This window comes from Girardinichthys multiradiatus, chromosome 8 (assembly GCF_021462225.1).
Source record: "Girardinichthys multiradiatus isolate DD_20200921_A chromosome 8, DD_fGirMul_XY1, whole genome shotgun sequence".
In the NCBI taxonomy this organism is placed as follows: Eukaryota; Metazoa; Chordata; class Actinopteri; order Cyprinodontiformes; family Goodeidae; genus Girardinichthys; species Girardinichthys multiradiatus.
This window is the reverse complement of record NC_061801.1, coordinates 1,620,422-1,644,825: the sequence shown is the minus strand read 5'-3', so window position 1 is coordinate 1,644,825 and position 24,404 is coordinate 1,620,422. Positions and strand designations below refer to the sequence as shown.

At 44.6% G+C, this 24,404-nt stretch overlaps 2 protein-coding genes across 5 annotated transcripts; one reads left to right on the top strand and one right to left on the bottom strand.

Annotated features, from left to right (window-relative positions):
• Positions 1-583: 583 nt before the first annotated feature.
• mrps18c (mitochondrial ribosomal protein S18C) lies at positions 584-5,792 on the bottom strand. 2 transcript variants are annotated; one of them, XM_047373170.1, is made up of 7 exons: positions 5,677-5,792; positions 2,633-2,741; positions 2,457-2,503; positions 2,289-2,372; positions 1,389-1,446; positions 1,258-1,317; positions 584-765 (listed from the first exon to the last, which is right to left on the bottom strand). In XM_047373170.1, exons 1-7 carry the CDS (start codon positions 5,785-5,787, stop codon positions 689-691), a joined length of 546 nt encoding a protein of 181 aa, XP_047229126.1. In that variant the 5' UTR covers positions 5,788-5,792; the 3' UTR covers positions 584-688. The 2 variants fall into 2 exon arrangements, with proteins under 2 accessions (XP_047229126.1, XP_047229127.1); XM_047373171.1 differs by lacking the exon at positions 1,258-1,317.
• On the top strand, positions 5,765-22,462 carry helq (helicase, POLQ like). Of its 3 annotated transcripts, none has more exons than XM_047373167.1 (18): positions 5,765-5,947; positions 6,297-6,915; positions 7,258-7,436; positions 7,761-7,961; positions 8,051-8,123; positions 8,202-8,299; positions 9,067-9,165; positions 9,817-9,962; positions 10,045-10,284; positions 10,533-10,674; positions 11,654-11,758; positions 12,911-13,121; positions 15,855-16,012; positions 16,081-16,179; positions 20,452-20,625; positions 21,434-21,547; positions 21,626-21,760; positions 22,275-22,462. In XM_047373167.1, the coding sequence occupies exons 1-18, from the start codon at positions 5,765-5,767 to the stop codon at positions 22,359-22,361; spliced, it is 3,063 nt and encodes a 1,020-aa protein (XP_047229123.1). In that variant the 3' UTR covers positions 22,362-22,462. The 3 variants fall into 3 exon arrangements, with proteins under 3 accessions (XP_047229123.1, XP_047229124.1, XP_047229125.1); XM_047373168.1 differs by having other exon boundaries at positions 22,253-22,462; XM_047373169.1 differs by lacking the exon at positions 11,654-11,758.
• The last annotated feature ends 1,942 nt before the right edge of the window (positions 22,463-24,404 follow it).

Genomic DNA, 24,404 nt, shown 5'->3' with positions numbered 1-24,404 from the left:
CTGAATCACTTTTAAGCTAGGGGTCCTTGGCAGGAATGTTTAGGCTGAGATAGGAGCTCTCAGAGAGGACTCTGACGATCTTTGTAAATACGGGCCCTGGATTAGTGGTCTCATTACTAATACACCAGTCACAAGCAAGGATTCAAACCCAGGTAGATCCTTGCTAACCTGGATCAGGACCAGCAGGCTCTGTCTGTGAACTACCTTAAATTGGAACAGAGGTGGACACAAAGTGAAGTTAAACTTCCCAAAGTAAACGACTGAATCCCAAACATTAATTGAGATAGAAAGATTCAAATGTTTCTCCTGAGATTTGATTTGGCTGGATGGGATGTCAAGCATGTTTAAATGTAGGTAAACAGTTTTTACACACAATCTGCCACTTCAACATGTTTCAGATGTCAGGAATTTCTGTAAACTCTAAAGGAAATCTGATGAAATCTCATGAAATCATTCTGTTCTCAGAGGATGTGACTGATATGAACAGATCTGTGTGGTGAAAATGTGCAGTTATTACAGCTGACCCTCTGAGCATAAACATGAGATGTTTTAGCAGACTTAAGAAGAAAATGCAGAAGAGAGATGTTGGACATTTTCAAGTTTATTACAAATGAAGTTGGGTTCTAAAGTCTGCATGAAGAAAAGAAGTAAGTTTCCAGGGTGAGAGCAGTCAGCACACACTGATCCTCTAATCCAGATGTTTGATGCCACAGATTCTGGGATCCTTCATGAACTGAGGATGTTTGTGGGTCACCGACATGAAACCTGCAGGTAAAAGGAAAAAGAAAAATAATTACTGACCTTAAACAAAATTAGGAAACAAAGGGAGTCAAACAACATTTCTAAGTATCCCCAACTTCTTCCGTTTTCTTTCATCGGAATTAGTTGTAGAACTGTACATTTTTTGAAAACTTTCTATTCCACTATTATCAGAACCCAGTAGCAGATCTGCTGGGTATCGGGTCAGTTCCAATGGCAATGGGCCGATTTGCAGCTGCATGGCTCCATTCAGAACCAGATCACAGCTTAGATGAAGGCCCAGAGAGGGTTCATCACACTTCTGACACAGAACCAGCAGCAGTCTCCTGCTGCCAACCCCATTAACCATCTGATCAGATACTGTAATCATTGCAATGCAGTCGCAGGAGCTCCAGCCCTGTGTCTGTGATAAACGGCTTCAGCCAGTTATTGCGTGTTATTACAAACCAATAGTGAAAGAATCTGAAGACGTCTTTTACTACAACAGAGTGTACACACCCAGTGAGTGAGCCTTCTTTATGGCTTTAGAGACCTCCTTCTGTTTTTTTCCACATAATCCTGAAGGACAGAGAGAGACTGTGAGTGTGAGCAACCTTCAGTGAAGGACAAAGCGAATGGCAGCAGCTCACCTGTGATGTGTCGGCCATAAATCCTGCCTGTGTGAGGAGAGATGAACTGAGACAGCAGCTGAGGACAGGCAGGAGAACAGATTTCAGCACCGTCACTTCTTAAGTCCAGTAAAACACCATGCTGCTGTACCATTCAGCCACACGGAACAACCGAGCTACATAAACTGACGGAAGGATTCATGATGAGGAGTAGACCAATTTATTTTAGACTCTGATCATATATATAATGAGACTTCTGCAAATATGGGATCATCACTGCTTCATTCAGTTCAAGAAACATTCAAATTGATGGAGGAAAAATCAAAGTATCAGGACAGAAATACAATAAGTAGAACATGAAAGACACAATGTTTGTGATCATGCTGTATGTAACTAGCAGAAGGAAATCTGATTCATGTACAGACAGGACCATTCCAGAAACCATCATCAGTAGTGCACCTTCATGGGAGCACTAACTGGATGAAAGTGAGGGTGGGACATCCTAGATCTGTACTGGCTGAGGAGATGATGGTTTTTTTGGTGCCATTTAAAAGAAACATAGAAGAATAACTGCTGAAGAAAAACAGCAGATCTCTCTAGTTAGTGCTGGTACAGGGATTAGGTCAGTCCAAAAATGACACTATGATGGCGATAAATGATAAAACTGAAGTGGTAAAAATGGAGGCGCCAAAATCAAGGCAGTGAATGAAAACACATTGGTTTTACGGGACTAAATTTCACCATGTTCAATATTTCTCACGTTCAATTCATTTCAAGTTCATTTTTGTTACTTTGATCCCTCATAGGAGCAGGCAGAGACCTGCTGCCCGTAATCGGACTGCCAGCATCGGTTCCGAGCGCGAATCTCCAATATCCAACCTAAAAGTAAACTTCCCCTGAAGCGTCCGTTGACTGACTCACCTGGATGTTTTTAAAGTCCACAGTGATGCTGCAGAGCACGCAGCCTTTCTGGGACTCCTTGGTTGACCTCTCCGCATTTAAAATCTACACAGAAAAACATCTCGTTATTAAAGACTGATGCTGCAGGCACATAATATATATATAATGTTCTACCCATAACTGACTTACAGGGTCCTCTTTCTGCAGGACTTCAGCTGATGTGAGGCTCCTGTACGCTGCAGAGAGAACACAGCAGCAGCATCACAGCGGTCCGTTCACACTGACAAAGGTTCCGGTCCAACAAACAGACACTTTAGGGATTACACCGCGGAACCATATCTGGACTGACACAAACTGATACTCACCGGCGTTCCTGTGGAGATACAAGGCAGCCTTTAGCCTCTGAAGCCCTCTCACACACAGCATTATGACCTGACACGGGACAGGAAGAAGCTGTGGGACGACAGGAAGAAGCTGTGGGACGACAGGAAACACTGGAATTGTCACTATGGTTCCGGACAATGTTTCGGTTTTATTATCTTTTCAAATGTCAGTATCCCATATTCGTCGACATTAAATATATGTTATATGTGTGCTCTCAGAAAAATATAACAATATCAGTGGTCCCTATTTTTCGATGACTGAAGGAAATACGTAGCAGTCCGTGTTTCACGATCCAAAGATGAATTCAAGACAAAATGGAAATCTCCCTAAAGGATGGAAAGGATGTTGAATTTTACTGTTCTCTGTCAGCCAGATCCAGGTACACAGAAACTAGCAGGAATCGGCTCATCCTTCATGTTAAAACACAGCTACGTAGTAGATAGATCCGTGTACAGCTGAGCAGCAAGTAATCAAGCATGCATAAATACGTAACAGTAAAAAACATAAATGACTAAATCAAATAAACTGTAATTAAAGTGGACTTCTGAAACTTCACTTCAGGTTAACACAACCATCATTATTTCATTCATAACTACCTTAGAAAAAGAGTAATGTTAAGAAATCTGCATGTATGTAAAAAAAAAAAATATATATATATCGGATCAGTTTTACCTTGGGAAAATAATTAGGCTTACTGGATAACAACTTTAAAAGGAAACTATTTTTTAAACGATTTAAAATATAAAATAAATGTACGTGTAAGTTTGGCAAAACAAATCTTTTCATTTAATCTTTATGAAAAAATGATTCGATTTTATGTCACGTGGGATTCATCTGCCAGCACGCGACAAAAACGAACAAATTAACATTTTTTGCCTTAATTCTATAAAGTATAAACGTGAAAATAATCACAGTCCCGAGTCAAGCAAGAACCTGCAGAAAATACCTTGGCTGAGCGGTGATATTATCAAGAACGCTCTGTTCCTGCTGCAGAACCGCCATTCTAGGCAAGAACTCTACAAGAACGCAGGAGCTGGGGCCGCTCAGGGGCTGCATCCTTCGCAGAACCCGGCCTATGTACAGGTCCTTCTCAAAATATTAGCATATTGTGATAAAGTTCATTATTTTCCATAATGTCATGATGAAAATTGAACATTCATATATTTTAGATTCATTGCACACTAACTGAAATATTTCAGGTCTTTTATTGTCTTAATACGGATGATTTTGGCATACAGCTCATGAAAACCCAAAATTCCTATCTCACAAAATTAGCATATTTCATCCGACCAATAAAAGAAAAGTGTTTTTAATACAAAAAACATCAACCTTCAAATAATCATGTACAGTTATGCACTCAATACTTGGTCAGGAATCCTTTTGCAGAAATGACTGCTTCAATGCGGCGTGGCATGGAGGCAATCAGCCTGTGGCACTGCTGAGGTCTTATGGAGGCCCAGGATGCTTCGATAGCGGCCTTTAGCTCATCCAGAGTGTTGGGTCTTGAGTCTCTCAACGTTCTCTTCACAATATCCCACAGATTCTCTATGGGGTTCAGGTCAGGAGAGTTGGCAGGCCAATTGAGCACAGTGATACCATGGTCAGTAAACCATTTACCAGTGGTTTTGGCACTGTGAGCAGGTGCCAGGTCGTGCTGAAAAATGAAATCTTCATCTCCATAAAGCTTTTCAGCAGATGGAAGCATGAAGTGCTCCAAAATCTCCTGATAGCTAGCTGCATTGACCCTGCCCTTGATAAAACACAGTGGACCAACACCAGCAGCTGACACGGCACCCCAGACCATCACTGACTGTGGGTACTTGACACTGGACTTCTGGCATTTTGGCATTTCCTTCTCCCCAGTCTTCCTCCAGACTCTGGCACCTTGATTTCAGAATGACATGCAGAATTTGCTTTCATCCGAAAAAAGTACTTTGGACCACTGAGCAACAGTCCAGTGCTGCTTCTCTGTAGCCCAGGTCAGGCGCTTCTGCCGCTGTTTCTGGTTCAAAAGTAGCTTGACCTGGGGAATGCGGCACCTGTAGCCCATTTCCTGCACACGCCTGTGCACGGTGGCTCTGGATGTTTCTACTCCAGACTCAGTCCACTGCTTCTGCAGGTCCCCCAAGGTCTGGAATCGGCCCTTCTCCACAATCTTCCTCAGGGTCCGGTCACCTCTTCTCGTTGTGCAGCGTTTTCTGCCACACTTTTTCCTTCCCACAGACTTCCCACTGAGGTGCCTTGATACAGCACTCTGGGAACAGCCTATTCGTTCAGAAATGTCTTTCTGTGTCTTACCCTCTTGCTTGAGGGTGTCAATAGTGGCCTTCTGGACAGCAGTCAGGTCGGCAGTCTTACCCATGATTGGGGTTTTGAGTGATGAACCAGGCTGGGAGTTTTAAAGGCCTCAGGAATCTTTTGCAGGTGTTTAGAGTTAACTCGTTGATTCAGATGATTAGGTTCATAGCTCGTTTAGAGACCCTTTTAATGATATGCTAATTTTGTGAGATAGGAATTTTGGGTTTTCATGAGCTGTATGCCAAAATCATCCGTATTAAGACAATAAAAGACCTGAAATATTTCAGTTAGTGTGCAATGAATCTAAAATATATGAATGTTAAATTTTCATCATGACATTATGGAAAATAATGAACTTTATCACAATATGCTAATATTTTGAGATAGGTCCTTCGAAGAGGCAGCCCCCCTGCGTACTTGGGCTTTGAGAAAGGCCCCATGATTCCTTTCGCTCCGACGTCACCAGTGTTCAGTTTGAATGCGCTGCGCGCAGAGCAGTTAAAAAATGTAATTTTTTAAAGAGCTACCCCGTTTCAATAACTGTCCTTCCACGTTTTAAAAGGATCATTGTAAAAATGTTATTGCCGTTTAATTTGTTGTGGGAAGAAAGTGAGTGCAAAGTGATTACAGTTAACTATAGCTAGCTAAATAGTCAGTTTCAGTGTTTTTTGGTTCATGTTAGCCATTTTAGCCGTGGTTGGGACAGGCTGGAAGCAGACAGCTACACCTCTGATTGGTCCTTCTCTGTGCAGAAGTCACTGTTTCCAGGATATGACGGAGGCGTCAGTGAAGCAGGCTGCTGTAGCCAGGCAGGGATGAGTTCCGGGAGGCTCCACATCAAAAGAAAACGAGTTTGCGCGAGGAAAAGATCGCGTGACGTTCTGAAGACTCATTTGACACCTGACCGAAAGCAAGGCAGAGGAGCAGGAGACGGATCACCGCCATGCCCCCCCTGCAGGAGCAGCAGCAGCAGCATGGCAGAAGGTCGAGTCGTGGAGGTACCGCGGGGTCAAGTAGATCTGCAGTAACCGGGATAAAAGCTGCATGCCTGTTATACCAAGGGAAGCTCACTCTACCATGTTGCTATAAGAAGAAGGTTTCATGAGGTTTTAAAATAGCTTTAGTCTAACTTCAACCACACAAAAAACCCATCCAAAATTGGTTCTGTTTGCACAATGCCAACAGTCACATTAGTGACCAGCTCCTAGTGAGAATTTTACTGGAAAAGCGAAAGCTGAAGAACATCATAGTGGAACTTTACTGTTAACTACTTACTAATAATCTGCTTATTGAATGCCCAGCAGGGTCTTTCAGCACTACATTTCTTCTTCTTGTGTTTTGGTGCAGTACTGTGGTGACAGCGAAGATCTGTTCGGTGACTATGACAGCATCCTTGAGGACAGCTCCATCCTTGCAAAGTTGGAAGATGCAGAACAACACGAAATACTGCAATCAGAGAACCTGCAGAGTTTCAGGACTCTGCAACCTTCCAAAGATCTCACGTCGCAATCCCCCGAAGACCGTCGCACTGACTCTATGTTTGATGAGCTGGAAGACAAAGCTTTTGAGGAACTACCACCCAGTCAGCTGCAGTTTCAGGAACAAATCCAAGATCAGGCAAAGAGAAGCAGACTGCAGGCCACAGACAAAATCTCCACACCTTCTCACAGTGTCAGCGAGATCATTGAAGGAGCAGAAGAAACAAACGCAGAGGATAGATCCAAGAGACAGAGGAGGAGTGTGGCAGATCAACTCAAGAAGACAATGCTTGGAAATGCAGCAACTCCTGTGGGTGTTTCTCGGACCGCAGCGCTGAAGGAGGCTGTTGTTTCCGAGGAGATCAGTGTTGCCATGCAGGCCATGGAAGCAATATGTGCTGAGACCACCGACCTCGGGCCTTTCTTTGGACTCCCCAGCAAAGTCAAAGAGCTAATGCACAAGCTAAGAGGCATCCAGAGTTTATACGGTGAGAACAATGCGCATCAGAAGAATAACTGCAGAAACTCTAACACATGTAGTTATCGTGGTCCTGCTGTGAAACCCTGATAGTCCTGAGATTCAATGTGGCTGGCGGTTGAGGATCTTTGATTTTCAGAGTATCTTGTTAAACTTTACTTTTACACCAGTTTTTATTTTCCTGCAGTAAATTGAGTAGACCGAGTGGCCAGCAGCGGAAACACCTTCATTATTGATTTTCTGCTAAATTACTGAGCTTTATATTTGATGTGTGCTTCTAAAGAGCCAAAGTTATACAAAAGAATCTACCATCCATCTGAGAAGATGAGTTTTAACTGCTTTTGTGTGTCAGACTGGCAGAAGACCTGTCTGAACCTGGACTGTGTTCAGCAGAGGAAGAACCTGATCTACTCCCTCCCCACCAGCGGAGGGAAGACTCTGGTGGCAGAGATCCTCATCCTCAGAGAGCTGCTGTGCAGGAGGAAGGACTGTTTGTTCATCTTACCGTACATATCACTGGTGCAGGAGAAGGTACTTAGACCCACGCAGTCAGACATTACCTGATCATTTATGGAAACCTCCCAGAGTGACAGACAGACACAGCAAATACACAACAACAGTTTTAGAAAGTAGAAAACATCTTGGCTATGCAAAGCATTTTTCATAACACAAATCAAGTGAAAAACAGATTTGTTTGCTTTTTATCTTTCAGCGTTCTTTCCTGAGTTCTTACAATGTAATAAAATATGACAAAGGCCTATGGAACGAAAGAGGAGCGGAGCAGGAACCTTGTGTGTAACCTCCAACTGTCGGCCCTTTTTCCCAAATCTGATTCGTTTTTTTCTTTCTTGCAAGGTGCGTGGACTAGCGAGCTTTGGCCTGGAGCTGGACTTCATGGTGGAAGAATATGCTGGCAGCAAGGGCAAGTTTCCACCTGTGAAGAGAAGAAACAAGAGATCCCTGTACATTGCCACGATAGAGAAGGCCCACAGCCTGGTCAACTCGCTGATAGAAACCAGCAGGCTGGAGAAGCTCGGGCTGGTGGTGGTTGATGAGGTGCAAACTCGTCTCAGTTCAGTGATAGCTGAAACAAAAGGAAAGTGCCAGAGAAAGTTTAATGCTGTCTTCTTGTGTTCCTTTTGCAGCTTCACATGCTGGGTGATGGCAGCAGAGGGGCTGTGATTGAAATGACTCTGGCTAAGGTTCAGTACATGAGCAGTAAGTGGCCTACTGCAATGAAACATGATAAAGTGAATGAATCAATGAATGAAGCAAAATGCTACCTTGTTCTTTCAGAAGCCACCCAGATTATTGGAATGAGTGCCACCCTGGGGAACATCAAGGATCTGCGGACGTTTCTGGGGGCAGAAAATTACACAAATGACTTCAGGCCTGTAAGTGAAGGAACAAACTGCCAGCTGGTTTGGATAGAACGTTGTCGGCCCGACCCGTGTTTTACAGAACAGAACTGTGTTTCAATGTGGCTTTCAATAGAAAAACAATAGGAGTGTTTTTACACTTTCCAATGATGTTCGCAGGCTGGATTGGCAGCTCCAGCTTCCTGTCTGTGCCATGTGACCTGCCATGTGTGCAGACAGCTGTGGATGTAAGCTTAAACACTGTTCCCTAAATGTAGAGATTTAAAGCAAAGCGCTAAGCGTATGAAGCGCTTGATTAGTAAATGTTGTCTGAATGCTGTTAACTGGAACTGGAATGATTTTATTGCTATGAGCTGAATTATCAAGTCATATCTGAACCGTGAGTAAATAAATGCTTTGGTTACCCTGGTTACCCTGGCAGTTAGGGTCAGCAGGAGATCAGTGTGAGCTTATTGAAGACTGTTACCTTTCCTGCAGAGACTCCTGTTGGAACAAATATCTGTCAGTGTCAAAAACCTGCAGCATCAGAGACATGGCTGGTCAGTGAGTTACATGTAACACTGATCAAACACGGTGTGTTACTTTAAAGCCACTGAGTTTTCATGTTTAAAGCTGGTGTAAACCCACCGGGACTCGTACCTGTTATTCCTAGATGACTCTGATTGAGACCCAATGTTCCTACCAGGACATCCATTTTTGTCATTGAACAGTTTGAGTGTTTTTGTCACCTGGACTGGTTTTATTTCTCCTGTCCTGCATTAACTCCACTCTGGCATTTCCAGGTTCAGCTGAAAGAATATGTCAAACTAAACGACACGATCTATGAAGTTGACCCCAAAGAAGAGAACTGCTTCAGATTCTCTCGGATGCTTAACTTCAAAGTGAGTTTGGCATTTATGTTCATCTATCTGTGGATTCTGTAATTCTAGTGTGCAGTAAGAACACTAAATCTTTTCTACCTTGTGGATACCATTCTGCCAGTCAGGAGTCGTCTCTGATCGTGATTATCCTTGAACGTTTTTTATTTTTATGGGCAAGGATGTGTGAGATCATTCCTAAACTGATTAAACCGAAGGTTTTCAAAAGAAAAAAAGATTTGAGCAGATCGCATATTATCCTGACCAATGAGTTGATGATGTGTGAGAATTTCAGAGATGCTAAAAATATAAACCTAAGAAGCATATCCACAGCATCAGAATGATTCACTACTAACTAGTGGAACTATATGGACAGTGTATTACTTTAGGACACCTTTGTCAAGACCTAAAATCTGATTAACATTCACAGATGTCTGTTCAAACAATAGACCTGCAGAAAAGAAGCCTTGAAGTTAACCTTCTGGGAAAGTGTCTGAAACTGACTCTGGGTTCTGGGAGAGACCATCACATATCAGTGTGACTCAGTATTGTCTGGGGAAATGGATGTCAGGTGGTCCAGAGCATCCAGACCTTCTAACAGATCATACACACAGCATCAAAGCAGGCACCCATTTAAATCACTGCTAACATAACAGATTCCTTTTCATGTTGCAGTACTCGAGCTCGATGCAGAAGATTGACCCAGATCATATCATTGCTCTGGTGACCGAAGTCATCCCAATGCATTCCTGTTTGGTCTTCTGTCCTACCAAGAAAAACTGTGAGAATGTGACAGGGATGATCTGCAAGTATTTAAAAGAGTGAGTGGAGTGCATGACCTGTTTCTTCCCTACATCCACATATTCATCTGCTGCTACTTAGAGCTCCTGTTTCCTCCCTCAGAGACTTTCTGCAGCACCGTGAGACTGAGAAGGCCAGCCTTCTTCAGGAGCTGAAGGACAGTGGGAACGGCTCCATGTGTCCAGTGCTGAGGAGAACCGTGCCCTATGGTGTGGCCTACCACCACAGTGGGCTGACCTCGGAGGAGAGGAAACTGGTCGAGGAGGCCTACTCCAGGGGTGTGCTGTGCCTCCTCACCTGCACCTCCACTCTGGCAGCAGGGATCAACCTACCTGCCCGCAGGTCAGATGATAGCAGCTACAACACTTCAGTCTGTTTCTCATTATGTTGGTACTGTTTCCATGTTCAGACAAGCACAGAAATCTTTACAGGTTTCTAGGATGTTTTCTGAAATGGAATATGTTTGCAGGCTTAAAGAAGGGTGCAATAGTGAACTACTGTCCATCAGTGGTCATTGAGAATAACTACAAACAATAAAACAGGTATAGCAGTTTCACTTCTCCTCTATGATCATTGTTCTCTGCCTGCAGGGTAATCCTGCGCTCCCCTTACATGGCCACAGACTTCCTGAAGAGGAGTCAGTACAAACAGATGGTTGGCAGAGCCGGTCGAGCTGGGATTGACGCGATCGGAGAGAGCATCCTCATCCTACAGGAGAAGGACAGGAACATGGTAATATTCATCAGGTCATGCACTCCTTCTGCTTTTATTCATGTCCATCGCAGGCCTCTACTAGGGTTTGCAACACAAGATATAGACTAAAACAAACAGTTGTTGGAAATAATGAAAGCAATCATGAGAAACATTGATTTTCTGTTGAAATATAAAACTAATTCACTTGTGACCAAAAGGTAAGGTAAGTTTATTTATATAGCACTTTTCAGAAACGAGACACTCAAAGCGCTGTACATAGAATTACAACGAAAATAAACACAGATACTGACACAGAAAAACAAATCAAATGATCCTTCTAAGAAATCTAATAGTCTCATCATTCCACTGATTTCAAACTAGTGAAGCTGAGTCACTGGTACAAAACAGCTTTAATCCATTTTCAGGTGCTAATGATATATTGCTTTTACTGGTACTGAAGTTGAACTAAGTAATAACAGCCCATTGTAGTCTAATAAAGAAAGCTTGGTCATTGGTGTAAGAGCAGCTAAAGTCCAAACTATATTAATTATACTAATAATATTTGGTTTTTGCTGGTAATCCTTCTGAAAAATCTGAAAATCTATGAAAAATAATGAAATCACACATTTAGGTAAAGTAAGATAGGAGGAAAAAAAATCATATTTCAGACTCTATTCTTAGCAGAATAGAGTCTGAAATAGTACAAAAAAAAACCTCAGCAGGGGTAAGCAACACAGACATAAGTAAAGATTTAGCAAAGGTACGGTGAATGTAAGTCTGAGTGTGTTTGCAAGAATTAGACTGTCAACACTGATAGAAGCGCCATTGTCCTTGAGAAGAGAGGTGGAAGTTTTATCAATCGGCCGCATGGTCCTATCAGCAAAAAATGATTTAGGGGTCTTGAAGTTTACCAACTTCATATGTTTACTTCAGTAAAATCATGATAGTTGCACAGTTGCAAAAATCTAATTAATAAGTCAACTGGTTGTTGACCCAATAAATTGTGGTTCTGTTTCAGGCCAAAGACCTTGTATGCGCTCCCATGGAGAACTGTTATAGCAAGCTGATGCAAGAAGATGGGAAAGGCATCCTCAGTCTGATCCTGTCACTGATTGGATTAAATGTAAATTTCCCTCCCTTCATTTCCTGTCTGTTTTTTTTTTTTTTTGCTCGCTTGTATGTCTAACTCCCAACACGCGCTGTAAAAATAACCCTGATGCACTTTAATCTGATTATTTCTTTTACCAAGTTTATTTTGTTCGTGTTCTGTGAGCTCCGATGTGTTTCAGTCTGGATAATATCAGGAAGCTGCAGCGTTTAGAAACTTCTTGGTACGAGCAACAGTTCCAGCACACTGTAAACACAGAGCCAATTCACAGCTAGAATTAGCCTGAGCAACAGGAATGGCCCGAACCGTTAGTAAACACTAGCAACAGCGCCTCTCGGTGTGGAAGGATTTACTGAGGGAAGTTAGTTATTCTCACTATCAGCAAACTGTTTAAAAATGGATTCAGAAAAAGCTCAGAGATGAAGGAAGCTTTTCAAAAGGAAACAGTTTTCTGTAACGCAGATCATTCAGACTGCGAGAGAGTGAGACTTTCAGCAAATAACAGAAAGGCTGAACAAAGTACAGCAAAGTTGTTCTGTTTTATCCTCCTGAACTTTCAACCTCTGTTAGGGAACATGCTGGATTTAGGAATGTTTAGAGTTAAAGTGAGGAAATATACACACAGAAACCAGTTTTTCTAATTCCAGCCATACCAACAGATCTAAAAACTATTATAAGATGCTGAAGACAGTCAACACTGAACTGTGTAATTATTTGGTATTTGTGTCAAACAGTGGGAGGCAGCTGTGGCTCAGGAGGAAGGGCAATCAGAAGGTTATGAGTTTGATTCCAGCTTCCTACACCACAATGTCCCCTTGTGTTCATGTTGTGAGTGAGGCTGGATGAAAATGACTTTAGTAACTGTTATTCTAAACACTCTTGTATTCTAGTTATTAAAAAGACATTAGATGAGATCTGTAGTGACCGGTTCAAAGCTTGGAAATTGGCAACAGAATTCTGATCATTGTATCTATTTAAAACCAATTTGGAGATAAAATAACAGACTTTATTGTTTATTTGATCTTTTTTCCTTATTGTTTTTCAGCAGTTGATCTCTTTATGTTTCTTTTCTTGCAGAGAATCACACTTTTGGATCAATGTGTTTTTAGAAAGTAGAAACTTGTGATTATGAGCAGATCAATCTGAGCTGGTCTCATGTTGCTGCAGATCACCTCATCGCTGCAACAGATGGAGGAGTTCCTGCGTGGGACGCTGCTGTTTGTGCAGCAGCAGCAGCTGTGTGTGGACAGGAGTCTGTGGGACACCATGCAGCGGTGTGTTGACATGCTGAAGGAGAAAGACCTTATCACCATCACGGGGACAGACTCACTCAGCCCCACACTGCAGATCACCAGACTGGGCAGGGCAACTTACAAAGGTAAGCTCAAAGCAGGACAATATCGATACAGAAAACATTCCACCTGTCAGTGGCAGCTGGTACCTGAGCTCATGGTTGGTTGTTGGTTTCCTGGGTTGTGGGTGGGGTGCTCACTATTGCCCCTTTTTCTACTGGCTCGATTTGGCCCCGCTTGACTCCACTCGCCTGGCTTTGCGAGCGTTTCCATTACTGTTTTTTCATACTGGTACCTAGTTTTTTGGTCCCTACTCCACTCGGAGGTCTGACTGGGGCTGAGTTGGGACCACATGTGATGTGATGAACAGACTGCTGTTCACTGATTGGCCATGGGACCAGGAGAAATGAGAAGGTTTTCGCTGAGATGGTGCAGGGAAACGTTAATTAAACACAAGAGCGACTACAATAATATTAAAGACCACAGTGGCCACAGAAGGTCAAATCGAAATATAATTTTACTCTTTACAAATAATAAACATCTGAAAGACAAGAAAAAGGGCACATCAGCTTTCTGTTTTACGTGCAGGTGGTGCACTGTATTTAATAACATCCTAAATCAGCTGTTCAGAGGCACAAACATTTTCCCCAAAACACACAAAACAAAACCACCGCTGCGTGTTTGGTTCAGAAATGTACTGACGGTCCTTAAGCGAACCACCGTCTGACCGAAGAGGGAGCAGCTGCCTGTAATCAGACTGCCAACGTCGCATCAAATGGGAGGAAGATGCTGGTGAATCCGCGGAGCACGAATATCCAACCTGACACTAACTTCATCGCAGTCAGAAGTCCGCGGTTTTGCTCTTTAAAGTCTTTGTCCTCATTATTGCCATGGATGAGACAAAAACTTCCTCATAAAGCCCAAAATGTTACCTTCTTCAGACAAACTTTGGAGCTTCACCATCCAAACAGCAGCTTCTCTCCTCTCTTCTGCTCTTCCCAACCCACTCACATGAGCCTTGTTTTATAAGTTCTGGCCGGGCTGTGTCCCAGTGGATCATTTTATACATGAAAAAAAACATGAAGCATTCTGACATATACATTAATACAAACATATTTGTATTTAGTTTTTTTACTAGTTATTATTTATTCATTTTTGTGATTTCATGCAGATTACTTTAATGTGACAATGTCACAGAGCAACTTTATCAGCAGCACGGCGTACTAATAGAGCAAAACCGAGTGGAGCAGACCCACGCCACCTAAAATGGGCCAGTGGAAAAGGGACATATGCCAGGCTAGCCTGAGTTCTTCCAGACTTCACCTGCCCAGGTTAGACACAGGCTCTGCTGTAATGGTGAGGATGGGGTCATTCAGGGAGCTGGCACCATGTCCACAGATTAGCTCAGCCCCCTCCTGCACCTTGATTTTAATGCATTACAGACACACAGGGCTTCAAGGTTAGGGTGGGGAGGACTCTGCTGTCTGCAAGTAGTAGGGTCTCTACCTAATTTCAACCCCAATTTTAAAGAATTTTAGCCATACAGACCTCCATTAGTACATCACATAAACACAGACACATATGCACACACCAAGGAATGAGGATGGGGGTGTTGAACACAGGGGGTGTGGCATGGCAGTCTTTAGCCAATGACTATGCGCCTGAGGCAGGGTTAGAACCGGTGTTTGAGCTTAACGTTTGGGTCTCTGACAGTGTCTCAGGCCAGATTGCATCATGGACGGTTCCTGTATGGTGGCCCAGGGTTCTAAAGGATATGTTGTGCTGGCTGTGGGCCATGGGAGCTGGGCTAAATTCTTGTGGGGATCCCTTTCACTTCATAGCCCCTCCTTGGGGCTATCTCAACAGAGAGGATGGAACTGTGCTCTCCCCTTAGGGGGCCTGTGATTGGCCTCCTTGGGGCTGGGTGGTCTTGTTGCGAGGGCCTTGTGGGCACCTGGCCACTGCGGTGACCGGGCTTCAGGCTTGAACTATATTGGGGGGAGGTGACTGTGGTGCTGGGTCCGAGGGTTTGATGCCCTGCATCTCTGTACCTCTTGGACCTGGGGGGGGTTGTGCTCTTCCCTGCAGACCTACCTTTCTGCCAGGTGAGTTGCTGTCTTTTGGGGATGCCTGTCTGTTTGCCTGGGGCTGCTGCAGCCTAAGGTGATAAAAGCTACCTGGTTTGTGCTGCTCTTTACACCCTCTGTAACAAATTTTAGTAAAGTCAGTCAGGTAAATAGAATATCATCTACAGATGTCCTTTTGTAAGGAAGCAGCTTCTACATATAGAATCCCTCAAAAGTAGAGACATAACGGGGAAAAAAGGAATGTCTTAGAAGCGATTCATCCATCTAGTCGTTCTCTACTCGCTGGTTATTCTTGCAGGACCACAGTGGGGCTGGTTCCTGTCTCCAGCAGTGAACTAATGTTGAAAGGAAATTTCCATGTGTTTATCTGCCTTTCAAAAGTTGTTTTTTAGGTTGTTACTCATCTTAGTCTTATTTTAATAAATTATTTACTATCATGTAGGAATCTGTAACGGAGCATACCAAAACACTCTGTGTGGTCATCATCATTCTGAGATTAAGGTTTCAAACTATTTGGATTTTATCTGCTGAACACCTTGGCTCTGTGACCCTCACTGCTGTAAGCATAGAGATGTTCCAACACTAGGTTCCAGAAAGCGTGACCCGTAACCCTTCTCCAGAACATCATGCATTTATCGGGACAGAGTCTTAGAGCAGATGGTCTTATGAAGCTTGTTTTCTAACGCATAACTAAGGTCAACCAACATCTGATGTGTCTACTCTGTTCTTTAGGTTCAGTGGATCTGACCTACTGTGACCTTGTATACAAAGACCTGTCTAAGGGTCTGGAGGGGCTGCTGCTCAACAGCTACCTGCACCTGGTCTACCTGGTGACCCCCTACGACCTGATCCCTCAGTGCAACCCTGACTGGATGGTTTATTTCAGACAGGTACAGAGCCTCCCTCAGACATCACTCTCCTCAGAGCTGTCTGCTAACCAGCTGGTTCCTGTCTGCAGTTCACCCTGCTGTCTGCTTCAGAGCAGAAGATGTCTGCTGCTGTTGGCGTCCCAGAGAGCTTTGTAGCCAGAAAAGCTGCAGGACAGACGGTTAAGAAGGTAACATGTCATCAAGCACTGAATGGATCTGAAAAGCATGCATGAGGATCGCGACATAAACTCGGTATTTAGAGTAAAGTTATGCATCACTCAGGAGAATTAGAAAACTTCAAAACCATAAAGATTTGAACATGTTAGCGAATTAAATAATGAAGTCAGCAGAAGTAACAGCCCCAAAGAGTTTTTGATGGTAATGAAGAAAGAATGGGAAGACAACAGCTGTCAGCAACCTGGATAAGAGGGAACTTTTTCCCAAACCATTCACAAAACGTTCATAGTTCAGATGACCTTACAGAGCAGTGAAGGCGGGAAGGAGAAAGAATGTTGATCCTGAAATGATAAGGACAAGAGAGGTTAAAGGAGGTCCAGTGGTTTTACTATGTTTACGTGTTTGAATTAAAAACATGTTGCTACATTGGTAAAACAATGCCCATCAAACTACTCCGGAAAAAGATGGACTTTGTTACAAAATGCTGGACTACATGACCAATAGTTGACGTAATACAGAACTCGTACTCGGTGCAAAGAGGATTGGGTGGCGGGCGAAGGTGGAGACCTCAGCGGCCCGATCCCCGGATGCTTAGGCTGGCTCTAGGGACGTGGAATGTCCCCTCGCTGGGGGGGAAGGAGCCTGAGCTTGTGCGGGAGGTCGAGAGATATCGACTAGAAATAGTCGGGCTCGCCTCCACGCACAGCGTGGGCTCTGGAACCCATCTCCTTGAGAGGGGTTGGACTCTCTTCTACTCTGGAGTGGCCCACAGGGAGATGCAGCGGGCTGGTGTGGGTTTGCTTGTTGCCCCCCAGCTCAGCCGTCTCGTGTTGGGGTTTATCCCAGTGGATGAGAGGGTCGTATCCCTGCGCCTTCGGGTTGGGGAGAGGTATCTGACTGTCGTCACGGCCTACGGGCCGAGCGGTAGTGCGGAGTACCCGGCCTTTTTGGCGTCCCTGTCGGGGATGCTGGATAGTGCCCCTCCCGGGGACTTCATTAATCTGCTGGGGGACTTCAACGCCCATGTGGGGAACGACAGTGACACCTGGAGAGGCGTGATCGGGAGGAATGGCCTCCCCGATCTGAATCCGAGTGGTGTTTTGTTATTGGACTTCTGTGCTAGTCACGGATTGTCCATAATGAACACCATGTTCAAACATAAGGGTGTCTATCAGTGCACTTGGCACCAGGACACCCTAGGCAGGAGGTCGATGATCGACTTTGTTGTCGTATCATCAGACCTTCGGCTGCATGTTTTGGACACTCGGGTGAAGAGAGGGGCTGAGCTGTCCACTGATCAGCACCTGGTGGTGAGTTGGATCTGCTGGAGGAGGAGAAAGCCGGACAGACTTGGCAGGCCCAAGCGCATAGTGAGGGTCTGCTGGGAACGCCTGGCGGAGCCCTCGGCCAGGGATGTATTCAACTCCCACCTCCGGGAGAGCTTTGACCAGATCCCGGGGGATGTTGGAGACATAGAGTCCGAGTGGATCATGTTCTCCGCATTGTCGATGCTGCTGCCCGTAGCTGCGGCCGTAAGGTCTGCGGTGCCTGTCGCGGTGGCAATTCCAGAACCCGGTGGTGGACACCGGCAGTAAGGGACGCTGTCAAGCTGAAGAAGGAGTCCTATCGGCTGTGGTTGGCTTGTGGGACTCCTGAGGCGTCTGACGGGTACCTTGAGGCCAAGCGTGCTGCGGCCCGGGCTGTGGCAGAGGCAAAAACGCGGGCCTGGGAGGAGTTCGGTGAGGCCATGGAGAAGGACTACCGGTTGGCCTTGAAGCGATTCTGGCAAACCGTCCGGCGCCTCAGGAGGGGGAAGCAGTGCTTGGCCAACACTGTTTATAGTGGGGGTGGGAGACTGCTGACCTCAACTGAGGACATTATCGGGCGGTGGAAGGAGTACTTCGAGGATCTCCTCAATCCTGCCATCACGCATTCCCTGGTGGAAACAGAGGCTGGGGACCGCGGTGGCAAGGCTTCGGGGGTGGATGAGATCCGCCCTGAGTACCTCAAGTCTCTGGATGTTGTGGGGCTGTCATGGTTGACACGCCTCTTCAACATTACGTGGCGGTTGGGGACAGTGCCTCTGGACTGGCAGACTGGGGTGGTGGTCCCCTTCATGAGAATGGGGACCGGAGGGTGTGTTCCAACTACAGGGGTTCATACTCCTCAGCCTCCCTGGTAAGGCCTACGCCAGGGTATTGGAGAGAAGAGTCCGACCGATAGTCGAACCTCGGCTTCAGGAGGAGCAGTGTGGTTTTCGTCCCAGCCGTGGAACACTGGACCAGCTCTATACCCTCTACAGGGTGCTCATGGGAGTTTGCCCAACCGTGTGTTTTGTGGACCTGGAGAAGGCATTCGACTGTGTCCCTCGTGATGCCCTGTGGGGGGTGCTCCAGGAGTATGGAATTGGGGGCCCTTTATTAGGGGCCATCCGGTCCCTGTACGAGCGGAGCAGGAGTTTGTTCCGCATTGCCGGCACTAAGTCGGACCTGTTCCCGGTGCATGTTGGACTCCAGCAGGGCTGCCCTTTGTCACCGGTCCTGTTCATAACTTTTATGGACAGGATTTCTAGATGCAGCCAAGGGCCGGAGGGGGTCTGGTTTGGGGACCAGTGGATTTCGTCTCTTCTTTTTGCGGATGACGTGGTCCTGCTGGCCCCCTCTAGCCAAGACCTACAACACGTGCTGTGGCGGTTCGCAGCAGAGTGTGAAGCGGTTGGGATGAAGATCAGCTCCTCCATGTCCGAGGCCATGGTACTCGACCGAAAAAGGGTGACTTGTCCTCTTCAGGTTGGAGGGGAATTCCTGCCTCAAGTGGAGGAGTTCAAGTATCTCGGGGTCTTGTTCACGAGTGAGGGAAGAATGGAGCGGGAGATTGACAGATGGATCAGTGCGGCGGCTGCAGTAATGGGGGCACTGTGCTGGTCCGTTGTGGTGAAGAGAGAGCTGAGCCGAAAAGCAAAGCTCTCGATTTACCGGTCGGTCTATGTTCCTACCTTCACCTATGGCCATGAACTTTGGGTCATGACCGAAAGAACGAGATCCCGGATACAAGCGGCTGAAATGAGCTTCCTCCGTAGGGTGGCCGGGCACTCCCTTAGAGATAGGGTGAGGAGCTCGGCCATCCGGGAGGGGCTCGGAGTAGAGCCGCTGCTCCTCCACATCGAGAGGAGCCAGTTGAGGTGGCTCGGGCATCTATAACAGATGCCTCCTGGACGCCTTCCTCAGGAGGTGTTCCAGGCACGTCCCACCGGGAGGAGGCCCAGGGGACGGCCCAGGACACGCTGGAGGGACTATGTCTCTCGGCTGGCCTGGGAACGCCTTGGGCTCCCCCTGGAGGAGCTGGAGGAGGTGTCTGGAGAGAGGGACGTCTGGGCGTCTCTGCTGAGTCTGCTGCCCCTGCGACCCGGTCCCGGATAAGCGGAAGACGACGAGTACGAGTAATACAGAACTTAGGTTATATAATAGAATTTAGGATATTAGCCAACTACCCATAGAATAGAAACAAGCTATAATTTTACAACCAGGAAAACCATCTTCCAGTTTCAGACATATTGCTTAACTCCTCATTAATGAAAAAGATTGGAATATATGATGATGGGAAGGTTAACATAGATGCTAGAAAGTAAAACTGCTCTGTCTTCATATCAGAGTGGTTTCCAAAAGGGTTGGAACACCATGGAATCAGCCTGACTTGAGTCTAAGAAAAGCTCAGATGAACACCGAGGTAGTAACTGCTGTAGTATTTGATGAACATAAGGCATATAATATGTTTGATTAAACTGGAGTCTCTAGGAGTAGGAGCAGGGTATTCTGGTGTGTAGATACTATAGAACATGGAACACCACAAAGCAGTGTCTGTAGCCCATTAATATTTAATATATTGATTAATGTCATTTTCTCAAGTTGAGCAAAATATCTGGAAATCTTAAAATGCAGATGATGTGGAAAAGGAAACATGATCACTGTTCTCAACTAGAAACCTTTTGTTCATTCATCCATTCAAAGAAGTCATGTTGCTTCAGTTTGGAAATGAGTGGAAACAAAAATAGTCGTCTCAGTTGAGAAGAAGCAGCAGTGGCCGTTAGTCCAAAGGTTACTATAGAAGCCCAAAAAAGGACAAACATTTTCTTGTTTCTGCAGTAGAATCTGGAATCATGATAGAAACAGAGGTATGGTGGTGTTTTCAGCGTGGATTTAAAATGGTGCAACACTTCACCAAACGATGCACAATACCAGAGGATCACAGCGTTGGTGAGTGAAAAATCCCACATTGTGTTTCAGGACATGGACCTGGTGGTGGTGAAGCGGATGTTCCTCGCTCTTGTCCTTTTCTCTTTGCTGAAGGAGACCAACGTGTGGAGCGTAGCTGAGAGGTTCCAGCTGAGCAGAGGCTTCGTGCAGACCCTGCTCAGCTCTGCTTCGGCCTTCTGCTCCTGTGTGCTGCACTTCACCGAGGTACCACCACCTCACTATCACATGTGCTACACTAATTCATGTTCACATAGGTACATATAACAGTGTTGTGGTGTACAGGTACAAGTCTTCCACAGTGTTTTCTCATCTACAGTGCCTTGCAGAAGTATTAGATTAAATGATTCACTTCCCACATCTCAATGTGTTGTTTTTTAATATTACATAGCAGTTAGTGCATAATTGCATAATTTTTTCACAAATACAAATCTGAAAAGTTTGGTGTGCATTTGTACTTCCCCTGAATGGATCTCTGCAGCTCCCACATAGTTACCATGGGCCTCTTGGCTGCTTCTGATTTATACTCTACTTGGCCGTCCTACAAGTTTAGGTGGACGTCCAAGTCTTGGTAGGTCTGTAGTCGGTCCATCCTCTCTCCATGCCCTGATGATAGATTGAACAGAGCTTTGTGAGATGTTCAAAGCTTGGGATGTTGTTAAAGAACCTAACCCTGCTTTAAACTTCTCCAGAACCTTCGGCCTGACCTGTTTGCTGTGTTCCTTGGTCTTCATGATGCCGTTTGTTCACTGATATTCTCTAACAAACCTCTGAGGCCAGAAGCAGAACATTTGCATTCATTCTGAGATTAAACTGCACACATGTGGTCACTAGTAATATTTGGTAGTATTAGAGTGAAGGGGGCTGAATCCATATCACACTGCAGGTCACTGTAAATGAGAGCTCTGGTCCAATCAGGGTCTGTACTTATGGTGTTGCCAGTGATTCTGATGCCTGAGGGTGATCTCCAGTCAGATAGAAACGATAAATGAATGCTGATTGTGTCCATGTTCAGGAGCTGGAGGAGTTCTGGCCATATAAAGCTCTGCTGATGGAGCTGACCCGACGTCTGAGTTATTGTGTGAAGGCTGAGCTCATTCCTCTGATGGAGGTGGCAGGAGTTCTGGAGGTCAGGAGCTGTTGTTGTGTCTGGAGGTTTGTGCGGAGGTTTGTGCTGGACCCGTTTCATCACTGTTCTTCTGTGCAGTTCAGAGCAAAACAGCTGTACAACGCTGGCTACAAGACGCTGACCCACCTGGCCAACGCTGACCCAGCTGTCCTCTGCAGAACCATAGAAAACCTGTTCAAGAAGCAAGCCCACCTGATGGTGGCCTCAGCTAAAGTAAGTGTCCTGTGTGTCCCGGAGCTGAGCTGAGCATTCTCCTGAGTGATAAGATGTTTAGATCAGGTCAAGGGTTCAGTCTGGAGAAGAGGAGCTCCAGACGGTCCTCACTGCTTCAACATTTCAACTAGAACACCAGGGCCCGTATTTACAAAGATCATCAGAGTCCTCTCTGAGAGCTCCTATCTCAGCCTAAACATTCCTGCCAAGGACCCCTAGCTTAAAAGTGATTCAGTTCACTGCTGAGAGCAACTCTGAGCGAGGAGACGAGTGAGATTCCTGTTGCTAAGTGTGACGCTGTCTTCTAAGAGCCTTGATTGGTTGTTAAAAGAAACAAAAAGAGAAAAACAAAACACATGCACTCCTAGTAATCAATGGAGAGAAATTAACCGATAATAGAATTTTGATTGGATTCAGAAAGGAAGCTGCAGGTCTCTGGAAACTAGATTGCTGTTTGAAGCTGTGATAATAACCTGTGACTCTGTCCGTCAGATGACGTCTGTCTGTCTTCCAGATGCTTCTCAATGAGAAGGCTGCAGCTCTTCAGGAGGAAGTGGAGGAGCTGCTGACTCTGCCTGCAGACCTGCCTCCGCAGCTTTAAACCCACGGACATCTCACTAGGCACTCAACTTCTTTCCTTCTCGTCTGTTGCAGATGTTTATATTTAATGTCAAGTTTTTATTATTAAAATATTGTACAATACAGACTCTTCTTTGTGTTTTTATAAAATAGTGTAGATATGTACTATTTGGATAAATATCCTACTGTGTAAGGATCAGTCAACTAAATTTTAATTTTTGGACCTGAATATGTAAAGGAATAGAAACATATTGTAGCAAGATGATCAGTGTGGTTGCTTTACCTTCTAAATGATCATGTGTTTTCTGTGCCTTATACAAGTGTTCATATTACTTTTAGTTTTCACATTTTGTCAAAATGCTAATAAAACAAAAATGTATTTTATATGCATTTATCTCATAGACCACCACAGAGTGGTGTGTACTTGTGAAGAGAGAGGATTTATTTTTTTACTGATATTGAGCCAGTTTATGGCAACACCCCTAAATAAAATCATGTGCAAACCAACTATCTTCAGAAGTCAAATACAAAATAAATGGAGACCAGCTGTGTGTTATTTAATCTCAGTATGAATGCAGATGTTCTGCTTCTGGCCTCAGAGGTATGTTAGAGAACATCAGAGAACAGCATCATGAAGACCAAGGAAGACAGTAGACGGGTCAGGGAGAACCTTCTGGAGAAGTTTATAGCGGGGTTAGGTTCTATAACAATATTCCAAGCTTTGAACATCTCACAGCTCTGTTCAATCCATCATCTGAGCATGGAGAGAGGATGCACCGATGCAGACCCACCAAGACATGGACGTCCACCTAAACTTGTAGGGAGGGGGAAACGAGTATTAATCAGAAAAACAGTGAGGAGTTCCATGGTAATTCTGGAGGAGCTGCCGAGTTTCATCTCAGGTGGGGGAAATTTATTAACAAGACAGCTATTAGTCATGCACTGCAAATTAGGGCCCGTATTTACAAAGATTGTCAGAGTCCTCTCTGAGAGCTCCTATCTCAGCCTAAACATTCCTGCCAAGGACCCCTAGCTTAAAAGTGATTCAGTTCACTGCTGAGAGCAACTCTGAGCAAGTAGACAGCAGATTCCTGTCTTAGTGAGGAGGTGTGGCTGACCCCGTTACTAGGTGTGACACTGTCTTCTAAGAGCTGTGATTGGTTGTTAAAAGAAACAAAAAACAAAACAAATATATTTGTAGTATTAAATGGAGAGACGTTAACCGATAATAGAATTTATACTGGATTCAGAAATGTGTAAATCATGATGATGAAACTTGGCAACATTAAATTGTCACACAGCATCAACATGTTTGAACGTAGCTTATTTACGTGCTCATCATTATAATGATTTGCTTATTATTATGTTAACCCACCATGCTGGTTGTTTTCATACTGCATCTATTAATTAATTTCATATTAATATTAAAATTCTGCATTTTACTGTGATCTCCTTGTATAATGAGGTTTGGTTTGGTAAAATGACCAAAACAAAACGGAGAAAAAAAGATGGAGAAAACCGAACTGAACAGAGGAGCAGAGCCTGCTGGTGGAGAGGAGTGTTTTGGTCCTGGGATCACGGTGGGAACCAACAGGCATTCCCAGCAGATCAATGCGTCGTTCCCTCTTCTTTCAGCACCAGCCTGGAATGTGAGCAGCTCTGGTACCTGCTGCAATCAGAAGCTAGAGAGAAGATAGCAGAACACTACAGAACTTCTCTACAGACGGGGACCGCTGTAGATGACCATTTAGGCTCAGGCTGCTGACATCATCATGTGCAATACAGCAAATACTTCTTCACCTCATTTACATCTTGCTTCTATGTATATAGTGCTGAGATTTTGTACTTTATCTTGTCTAGAGTTTGTATTTATGTATATATTTTTGGAGTTTTTCCAAATGTATTTTTTTAACGTATTTTACAGTCTGTAAATATTTCAATAATTTTGCACAATATTATTTTTAATTTTGTTCACTTTTTATTTATTGTTATATATTATTGTTTCTATTATTTATTTATCCTTCATAATATTACCTTACTAGAGGTTGACCTTTAACCTGTCTTG